Source organism: Ceratotherium simum, chromosome 35, assembly GCF_057802395.1.
Source record: "Ceratotherium simum simum isolate JZ-2026a chromosome 35, ASM5780239v1, whole genome shotgun sequence".
NCBI lineage: Eukaryota > Metazoa > Chordata > Mammalia > Perissodactyla > Rhinocerotidae > Ceratotherium > Ceratotherium simum.
In genome coordinates this window covers 884,042-894,860 of record NC_141934.1, presented here as the reverse complement: position 1 = coordinate 894,860, position 10,819 = coordinate 884,042, and the positions used below count along the sequence as shown (strand labels likewise).

Sequence of the window (10,819 nt, the reverse complement as noted above, 5' to 3'; positions counted from 1 at the left end):
GGGCCGGACTGTTCCAGCGGAATGGCGGAGCGCTACTGCCCGCCTCAAATATGCTCCAATCAAAAAGGAGGAAAAGCTGGGCACTAAGTAGCTATTGGTTGGCCCCTAGGCCAATCGGAAGAGCTCTGATTTGGCGGGAGTCTTGACCGCGGCCGGAGCTCTCCGTGTCTCAGTGAGAGCTCTGGGCGTCCGGCCGCTGTGGCCATGTTCGTGTCCGATTTCCGTAAGGAGTTCTACGAGGTGGTCCAGAGCCAGGTGACCCCCTTTCTTGGACCCTGAAGCCTTGTCGGGGGGAAGGGATAAAGGGGAGCGGCGTGGGAGGGCGGGAGGGGCCCGGGTTCGTGTCGCTGCGCTCAGCTCGCCGCTCTTCCCCCGACAGAGGGTTCTTCTCTTCGTGGCTTGGGACGTGGACGCACTGTGCGCTTGCAAGATCCTTCAAGTGAGCCCTGCGGACCCTGGGAGGGTGGGGCCGGGGCGAGAGGAGAGGGTGCAGGGTGGGCACGGGCGGGTGGTGGGGGCGCAGGGTGGGCAGGGAGTGGGGCGGGAAGTGAAGGCTTAGATTCCGGGAAGTGAAAGCTTAGCGTCCGGGGGGAACAGGGTGGGGTAGGCAGCCGGGCGGGAGGTGAGGAGCGGGGTAAAGAACCCCCTCTGGGGTGAGAACTCAGGCTCCCAGTGAGGCCTCCGGTGAGGGCCGGAGCAACGACAACTGAAAGCCGGGAAGGGGGACTCTGAGAGATCACCTCCCTGGCAGGAGAGTATTGGGCAGGTTTGAGAAGGATTAGGCAAAAGGCAGAGACTAGTTAGTTTTTTTGCAATAACCTAGGCAAAAAATGGCTGCATTCGAGAGACCTATAGACCCATAGTGGCTTCTCAAATGTGGGATTTGAGACAGAGGAATCTGTGACAACTGAGTGCACAGTGGTGTCATAAGCAATACTGGAAATACAGGATGCAAGATCATTGGTTCAGTTTTGAGTGTGGTGCGATGTTTACAAGAGCTTTGGTTAGGCACTTGGGTCAGGAACTACTTTAGGTCTCAGAAGACATAAAAATAAGACCAGCTTTTCTCCCAATATTTTCCTTTGGTAGTTTTTAAAAAAATTCAGCAACGTTGAAAGAATGGTACAGTGAACACTCATATCCCCATTACCTAGTTTCTCCTATTAACATTTCATTAACCTTACTTTATCCATGTCATTTGTCTCTCAGCCACTTGTTTTTAACTGCATTTCAAGGGAAATTGCAGACACCCTAATTAAGATAGGTTTTGAAAATCATCTCTCTCCAGGCCCTGTTCCAGTGTGACCACGTGCAGTATACGCTGATTCCAGTTTCTGGGTGGCAAGAACTTGAAACTGCATTTCTTGAGCATAAAGAACAGGTATGAGAGATATATTTTAGAATGATTAGGCTTTTTTTACTCAATTGCAATTTCTCAACACTTAGCATTCTTTCTATTTCCACAGTAGGTTGCATGTATATGTAAGTATCAACTATATTAGGCAGTACGGAAGAGAAAACTGAGCTGTATGCCCGTGTGACTTACCCTCAAGTTGTGGAGACAAAATGGACAGCGAAAGAAAGAGAGTGAATACGTATAGCCTTTAACTTTGAACTTGTGTTGCTGACATTTCTTTCTAAGCTGCTTGGAATTTAGCAGTTAGTTTTTGATATGGCCTAGTTAAAATTATTTTAGATTAGACCATTATTTTACATTGTCTCTCCAAGAAAATGTATTCCAGTTTCCAACTAGAAATCTGGGAACATATCTTCTCCCTTTGTAATTTAAACAGTAGAGGCCAGTACTCCTACCACCTCTGTATGGGGCTGTAATGAGATGTGGGACATCTTAGAGCCCACTGCCCCACAGCTGCCTGGAGTCTCTGGCCACATCTAGGATTGTCTGGCAGAGATAAATCCTTGCCTGGAGCTCGTGTCATCACAGAAGGGACCTGTGCCAATTCGGTGTTTATAAGGAAAGGATTCTCTATAGTGATAGGATATAATAAAAGACTTAATTTAATATTTAGGTGCCCATTAAGTATAGGCTGCCCAAGATTTGCTGAAAGTGTAAACCTGTACAATGCTATTAGTATGGAGAGGCAGCACAGCAGACTGAGGTCTGGAGAGGCCCAGTTATGCATTTGAAGTTTTGATCTGCTCCACATCAGCTTCTTGCCCCTGTGCATGAGACTTGGCCATGCTGACCCTCTGCATGCTCCTCAGCGAAGTGGAGACAGCCATGGTGCCAGCGTGGAGCCTATCTCACGGTGTCATCATGAACATGAAATAGCATATGGTGTATGTTAAAGCTCTTAACACAGGCCGGCCATGGCCATTTTTGGAGCCTCTTGCTGTCAGGGCCTTGCCAAGTGTCGGAGGCTTGATGTTTCTCAGCAGAAGGATTCAGGCCTAGTATGCTGAGGTAGAGGGCCTCCGCAATGCACTTAGTGCACAATGTCTCTTCTTTTTTCAGTTTCGTTATTTTATCCTCATAAACTGTGGAGCTAACGTAGACCTATTGGATATCCTTCAGCCCGATGAAGACGCCATATTTTTTGTATGTGACACTCACAGGCCAGTCAATGTCGTGAATGTGTACAATGATACCCAGGTAACTAGGGCTTTGGGGCCCACGCCTCCCCCAAGTTCTCCCATTGATCTGACTGTACCTTTTAATGCCACAGACAACATTGCACCTGGTGTTCTTGGCAAGGCACGTATCCACCTCCCATATAGGAGTTGGAGCAGCCTGAGGACAAGAACTTGTCTGTCTTTGATGAGAAGCATGACACTTTACCCTTGGAGGTGCTCAGAATGCATTCGTGGAATTTGCTTGACCTGGGAGGTGTAGATACCGGAAGCCTGCATTGAGTCTGCCCTTGGAGCTCAGGCCAGCCCAGTCTCATTGAATATCGGAATCTCAGAGGAATTTGCTCTATAAATGGGGCTTGGACCTGCCCTGATCATCCAAGGGGTGGTGTAGGGACCAGCAAGATAGCAGTGTGAGAGGCCACCGTGAGCCTAAAATGGCCCTGCTGTGCTTACTCTTTGAACCCCCAGCAGCGAGCATGGAGCCCAGTACAGAGCAGCGACCTAACCATTCTCTGAGTTGACCTTCTCCTACCCATGCTAACAAAGTGTTGGCCCCAGAATTCTCACATGAAGGACCTCTCCAAGAGCAGGCAGCCTGGAATTGCTTTAGAGACAGAAGTTTTACCGACTCAGGGGTTGCACATCTTCATGTCTTCTGTCAGAGGCCAAGTTGTGGTGTGTTCATTTGTTGGCTTAGTGTGTGGCATAAGAGGGAGCTTTTTTCCCGGACTTAAGTGACTGTAGATATTTTCAGATTTTCGTAATTTCTGTATACCATGTGGTGCAACTCCAGCACCTCACTGAGTGGAAATGAAAACAAGAAAATGCCTCAGAAGTCTGAAATTCTTATCAAATGGTGGCTGTTTGTATGTACAGAAAACTTATGAGTCAGCTAATTAGGAAATAAGATTCTACAAGAGAAAAATGTATGATGACTAGTTTTGTGTCAAGGAGAGAAGAGAAACTTGATTGCTTTTTGTTTTAATTTTAGATCAAACTACTCATTAAACAAGATGATGACCTTGAAGTTCCTGCCTATGATGACATCTTTAGGGATGAACAGGAGGATGAAGCGCATTCGGGGAATGAAAGTGACAATGGATCAGAGCCTTCCGAGAAGCGCACACGGTTAGAAGAGGTGGGTTTGCGCCTCTCTCCACAGTCTTAAGGAACTTGTCACTCCCAGAGGTCAGAGGTAAGCCCAGAGCCTGCTGGGCCCAGGCAGAACTAGGAGGCAGCAGGTGTGTGTGCTGCCTCTGGGCTCTGCTATCCCCTGGCTGTGTGGCCTCAGGCAGGTTACTGGACTTCTCTGAGCTGCGGTGTACTTGTCTATACAGTAGAATCTTGTCAGATGAAATGAAACAGGATAGCTCAGCTCTTTGCTTAACTAGCAAACCTTTTTAAAAAGCAGTATGGAGAAACGATAAATAGCACAAGTGTCCCATCCCTTCCCCACTCCCCACCAGAATCGCTCTCGGTGCAGTCACTGTGGAGGAGTGACGTGAGTCTGCTGCCCTTGGCCAGGCTTGGTCCTGATGGTCACTCCAGGGGAAGCATCTTTTGTGCAAAGATATGAGTGGTTTGTGCCTCATGATCCTTGGGTCTAAGCCCTCATGATCTGGGGCCTGGCCAACGCTTGTGGCTTCCGCTAGATGTAGAATTACAGGTGGGAGCCGGCGGTTCCTCAGCATGAGAGCTTTGTTTTATTCTAGTGCTCAGTGTTGTTGAAGAAGCTGATGGCACTGGCTCCTGATCCTTGGTGTGCAAGCTGAAATTTGCCTTTTGAATGTTTTAGGGTCTTCCCTTCATCCTTGGCTTGACAGGGGCCTTTAGTAGAGCCCTTTAGAGCCATGTTTGGAACATTCAGGACACTGTCCATGTGGGGGCTGTGTCCTTCAAAGCTAGGAATGTCCTTACCTTCCTCACCTTCGCCCACTCCTTCCCTAGAGTTTCGGGTAGTCTGATCAGGGACCTCTCAGACTCACTCTGAGATTTTCTTTCCTCTTACTCAGCTCTATCTGTTCTACTTTCCGGCAGACTTTTGGTCTTTATCTTCTGACCTTTGATTTCTAAGAGCTCTCTTTTGTTCTCTGAATGCTCCTTTTTTTATAGCAGTCTTTTAACTATTGATGAACTGCTTTTCATCAGGCCCCAAATATCGATATCTGCTGGGATTTTCCCTGGAAACATTCATGTTCTGCAGATATGAGTCTTGGAATTCTCCACTCTGACTAATAAACAAATATTTTTTCAGCACCTACTGTGTGCCAGGTACCGGTCAGGCTCTGGCGGTACCAGGGGTAGAACAAAGTCCTGCCTTCACGAAGCCTCCTTTCCAGTGGGTGAGACAAATAAGGAACATGTAAATGAGCACAATTAGAGGACTGTTTCAGGTGGAGATACGTATTATGAGTAAAAATAAAACAAGGTGGGGACTAGACAGGCAATGGGTTGCTGATTTATGAAGGTGGCCATGGACACTTGACCAGAGACCTGAATGAGGAAGGAAGGAGCCAGGAGGATTCCCAAGAGGCGTGTCCACTGCAGAGCGTCCACAGACACAGGGCTTTGAGGGGGAAGGACAGTTTCAAAGGCGTGTGGCCAGCAGGCTAGAACTGACCAGCAGTTACGGCAATAAAGAGAAGGTAGGTGGCCTTGATGCAATGTGAGAACATGTTAGACATGCTTAGCACATCTATTTAGAATCTGAGTTTGTAAATGCTTCATATAATATGATCTAGAGTATGCACAATTTCTTACCGACTTTTTATTTTGAATTTTTTTCATACAGATAACAATGGTTAAAAGGATAGTATGATGAATAGCCATAAACCTTCCATCTAGATTCAACAATCATTCACACTTTGCCACGTTTGCCTTCTCTCTATATATGCTTTTTTTTTTTGCTAGATCACTTGAGAATAAGTTGCAGATACCATGACATTGTCCCCTAAATTCTTCCATTATGTTTCTCCTAAGAATAAGGACATTCTCCCCCATAAACAAGATACTTTTATCATACATAAGAAATTAATAATGTCCTATATCATCTAATATTCAAACCATATTCAAATTTCTTTAGTGGTCCCCAAAATAGATTTTGTAGCTGTTTTTGTTTCTGAACCATCATCCAATCAAGTTTGGCACATTTGTATTTAGCTATTTCTCTTTATTGTCTTTTAACCTAAAACAGTACCCCATCTTTTTTTTTTCTTCTTTTGTTTTGTTTTGAATGATGTTGGAGGCCAGTCCAGTTGTCTAGTATTTATCACTTGTTTTTTCATGGAGTAATTTTATTGCTCCTTTATCCCTGCATTTTCTATAATCTGTAAGTTAGGGCTAGAGGCTTGATTTTAATAAGATTTAGCATTTTTGAGAAGAATACTTCATATATCATTAAAATCTGTGCATGATTTATAAATAAATGTACATACATTAAAGGTATATTCTCAGAAATTTATTAATAGGAATGCACACTCGAGGTTTTAGAGACAACAGGCCATAAATAACTGTTTCAAAGAGTTTTGCTATAAAGAGAACAGAGGAGGAGACATAGGGTCAAGAAAAATGTCTTTCTTTAGAGGTGGGACTGTAAAGCTGGGTTCCACAAAGATGAGACTCCTCTAGAAAGGGAACATAGGTACACTTAACTCCACAGGTGCTAGCATGTGCCGGCTCAGCTCACCTGGGTTCAAATTGTGGATCTGCCATTATTAGCTGAGTGACCTTAGGCAAGTAACTTCACCTCTGTACCTCTGTAAAATGAGGATATCGTACTTGACTGTTGCATTACTACTGGTGTTTAACAAATGACTCCAAAACTTACAGCTTAAAACAACCATTTTCTTATGCTCATGTGTTTTGTGGGTCAAGATTTTGAGCCGAGTCTAGCAGGGACGGTCTCTCTTGGGGCTGCAATCTTCGGAAAGCTCATGGGCTCTCACGTCAGGCACCTGGGCTGCGGGGATGGCGCCAAACCAGGACTGCTGCTGCAAGCGCCTGCAGGAGGCCTTCATTGCATGTGGCTTCCTCACAGCATGGCACCTCAGACGCCCATCATGAATATTCCAGCCAACAGGACAGCTGCCAGATGGCCCTCCTGACCAGCCTCAGAGTCCCACAGCGTCCCACAGCCACAAGGGGAGGGGACAGGACTCCAGTGTACACTTTGGGGAGAGTCAAAGAATTCTCGGGTGGTGGAGGTTTTGTTAATCATCGTTTTTGAGTTAGTTTCTGCATAATCAAATTTACCAGATGTAAAATTCATTGAGATTTGACAAATGTATAAAGTCATGTGAGCACCACCACTTCATAATTGAGAACAGTTCCATCACTCCCAAAAAGTTCCCTCATCATGACCATTTTTTTTGGTTTTATAATGAAACTTTTTATTTTGAGATCATTGTAGATTCACATGCAGATGTAAGAAATAAGATGAAGATATATACTTTGCCCACTTTCCCTCAATGGTGACATATTGCAAAATTCTGGTACAACATTACCACCAGGATGTTACCATTGATATAGTCAAGATATAGGACATTTCCATCACCACACGGATCCCTGCTGTGGCCCTTGTATAGCCACACCTACTTCCCTCTGGCCCCACACCCTCCTTAGCCCCTGGCAACCACTAATCTCTTCTCCATTTCTATAATTTTGTCATTTCCAGAATATTACATAAATGAAATCATGCAGTATGTAAGCTTTGGGAATTGGCTTTTTTTCACTTAGCATAATTCTCTGGAGATTCATCGAGGTTTTTGGGTGTATTGATAATTGATTCCCTTTTATTACTGAGTAGGGTTCCACATTATGGATGGACCGTATTTTGTTTAGCCATTCACCCACTGAAGGACATCTGGGTTGTTTCCAGTTTCTGGCTATTATGAATAGAGCTGCTGTAAACATTTGTGTATAGGTTTTTGTGTGTATGTGAACACAAGTCTTCATTTCTCTGGGATAGAGGACCCAGAGTTCACTTGCTGCGTTGTATGATAGTTACATGTTCAGTTTTTTAAGAACTGCCAAACTCTTCCAGAATATCTTACCATCTTACATTCTGACCAACAATCTATGAGTATTCCAGGTTCTCCACATCCTTGCCAGCATTTTGTGATGTCACATTTATTTTAGCCATTCTGATAGGTTGTGGTGATATCTCGTTCTGGTTTTAATTTGCATTTCTCTAATGCAAATGATGTTGAATATCTGTTCATGTGTTTATTTGCCATCTGTCTCTTCATGTCTTTTGCCCAATTTCTAATTAGATTGTTTGTTTTTTTACTGTTAAGTTTCACGTATTCGAGATACTAGTATTTTGTCAGATATGTGGTTTGCAGATATTTTCTCCTGCTCTGTAGCTTGTCTTTTCATCCTCTTAACATGGTCTTATGCAGAACAAATGTTTTTAATCTTGATGACTTCCAATTTATTAATTTTTCCTTTTAAAGATTGTGCTTTTGGTGTCAAGTCTAAAAAGTCTTCCTAGCCCTAGATCCCAAAGATTTTCTCCTGTTTTATACTAAAAGTTTTATAATTTTATGTTTTCCATTTATGTCTGTGGTCCATTTTCAGTTAATTTTTATATAAGGTGTGAGATTTAGGTCAATGTTCATTTATTTGTCTATGGATGTCCAGTTGTTCCAGCACCATTTGTTGAAAAGGCTGTCCTTCTTCCATTGAATTGCTTTTGCACCTTTGTCAAAAATCAGTATGGCACATTTGTACAGATCTATTTATTGATTCTCTGCCCTATTCCATTGATCTATGTGTTTACCTCTCCTCCAATACTACAGTCTTGACTACTGTAGCTATCTAGTAAGCCTTGAAATCAGATAGACTGAGTCCTCCCACTTTATGCTTTTTCAAAATTGTGTTAGCTATTCTACATCCTTTGCCTTTCTATATACTTTTTAGCATAATCTTCTTTATATCTATAAAAAATCTTGATGAGATTTTTGACAGGAATTGTATAAACCTGTATGTGAATTTGGGGCGAATTGATGTCTTTATTATGTTGAGTCTTGTAATCCACCAGCATGGTATGTCTCTCCATTTATTTGGATCCTCTTAGATTTCTTTCATCAGCATTGTGTGCTTCTCAGAATACAAGTCCTATACTTATTTTGTCAGATTCACACCTAAGTATTTCGTTTTTTGGAGTGATTGTAAATGATGTCGTATTTTAATTTTAGTGTCTTTGTGTTCATTGCTAATATATGGAAATACAGTTGATTTCTTTTTGTCTTGTATCCTGTGGCCTTGCTGAACTCACTTATTAGTGCTAGGAGTTTTTCTGTGGATTCTTTGGGATTTGCTATGTAGATAGTTGTGTCATCTACAAATAGAGACAGTTTTATTTCTTCTTTTCTGATTTGTATGCATTTTGTTTCCTTTTCTTGACTTATTACTCTGGCTAGAATTTCCAGCACAATGTTGAATAAGAGTGATGCGAGTGGACACCTTTGCCTTTTTCCTGTTCTTGGTGGAAAGCATCCAGTCTTTGACCATTAAGTATGATGTTAGCTGCGGGGTTTTGTAGATGCTCTTCACCAAATTGAGGAAGTGTCCCTCCATACTCCTTTTTTTTTCCTGAGTTTTATCAAGAATGAGCATTAAATTTTGTTTAATGCTTTTTCTGTATTAATTGATAAGACTGTGATTTGTCTTCTTTAGCCTGTTAATATGGTAGATTATATTAATTGATTTTTTTTTTTTTTTTTTTAGTATTGAACCAACTTTGCATCTCAGGAATAAAACTTACTTGGTCATGGTATATCATTCTTTTTATAAATTGCTAAATTCTATTTGCCTAATATTTTGTTAAGGATTTTGTATTTATATTCATAAGGGATATTGGTCTGCAGTTTTCTTTTTTGTACTGTCTTTGTCTGGTTTTGGTTTCAGGGTAATACTATCTTCATAAAATGAATTGGGAAGTGTTCCCTCTTTATTATTTCCTTTCTTCTGCTTGCTTTGGTTTATTTTGCTCTTCTTCTAGTTCTGGAAGTGGCTTAGATTATTGATTTGAGACTTTTCCTCTTTCTTAATGAGTGTGTTTAGTGCCATAAATTTCCCTATAAGCATTTCTTTTGCTGTGTCCCACACATTTTGATATATTTATTTTCACTTTCATTTCCTTTGATGTATTTTTTTATTTCCCTTGAGACTTCCTCTTTGACCCATGGATTATTTTGAAGTATGTCAGTTTTCAAGTGTTTGGAGATTTTCCTGATTATCTTTTGATTATTAATTTCTAGTTTGATTCTGTTGTGATTGGAGAATACACTCTGTGTGATTTCAGTTCTTTTAAATTTGTTGAGTTTTCTTTATGGCCCAGGATATGATCTATCCTGATATATGTTCTGTGACCATTTGAAAAGAATATGTATTCTGTTATCATAGGCTAGAATGTTCAGTAAATGTTAATTAGATACTGTTGGATGATGGTGGTGTTGAGTTCTCTTTCCTTGCTGCTTTTCCGTCTAGCTGTTCTATCAATTCTGAAGAGAGGGATGGTGAAGTCTCCAACTAGAATTGTAGATTTGTCTTTTTCTCCTTTCAGTTCTATCAATTTTTGCTTCACATATTTTACAGCTCTGTTGTTCAGTGCACAATACATATTTAGAATTGCTGTCTCCTTCTGGTGAACACACCTTTTTATCATTATTTAGTGTTTCTGGTCATTCTCTTAGCTCTGAAGTCTGCTTTATCTGCTAATAATATTAATAATATTGCCACTCCTGTTTCCCTTTGATTAATACTTGCATGCTTTATCTTTTCCCATCTTTTTACTTTCAACCTATCTATATTGTTACATTTGTACTGAGTTTATTTATTTATTTATTTATTTATTTATTTTGAGGAAGATCAGCCCTGAGCTAACATCCATACCAATCCTCCTCTTTTTGCTGAGGAAGACTGGCCTTGGGCTAACATCTGTGCCCATCTTCCTCCACTTTATATGGGATGCCACCACAGCATGGCACAAGCGGTGCATCGCTGTGCACCTGGGATCTGAACCTGGGCCACCAGCAGCAGAGTGCACGCACTTAACCGCAACGCCACCGGGCCGGCCCCATGTACTGAGTTTCTTTAAACAGCATAGAGTTGGGTCATGTTTTTAATCATGTTTTTTAAGCCAATCTCTGTATTTTAATTGATGTTTTTAGACCATTTACATTTATTTTAATTATTGATAGGTTAGGGCTTAAGTCTGACC

General features: G+C 41.9%; 1 protein-coding gene across 6 annotated transcripts in view; it reads left to right on the top strand.

Annotated features, from left to right (window-relative positions):
• Positions 1-53: 53 nt before the first annotated feature.
• Positions 54-10,819, top strand: part of CDC45 (cell division cycle 45) — a 36,420-nt gene continuing 25,654 nt past the window's right edge. The window contains exons 1-5 of one of the 6 annotated variants that reach the window (XM_087423731.1): positions 54-255; positions 380-439; positions 1,289-1,381; positions 2,477-2,614; positions 3,587-3,733. In XM_087423731.1, coding sequence (XP_087279857.1) covers positions 205-255; positions 380-439; positions 1,289-1,381; positions 2,477-2,614; positions 3,587-3,733 — 489 coding nt within the window. In that variant the 5' untranslated portion in view covers positions 54-204. The remainder of the gene's footprint in view (positions 256-379; positions 440-1,288; positions 1,382-2,476; positions 2,615-3,586; positions 3,734-10,819) is intronic. The other 5 variants (XM_087423735.1, XM_014796744.2, XM_087423734.1 and 2 more) reach the window with 5 other exon arrangements.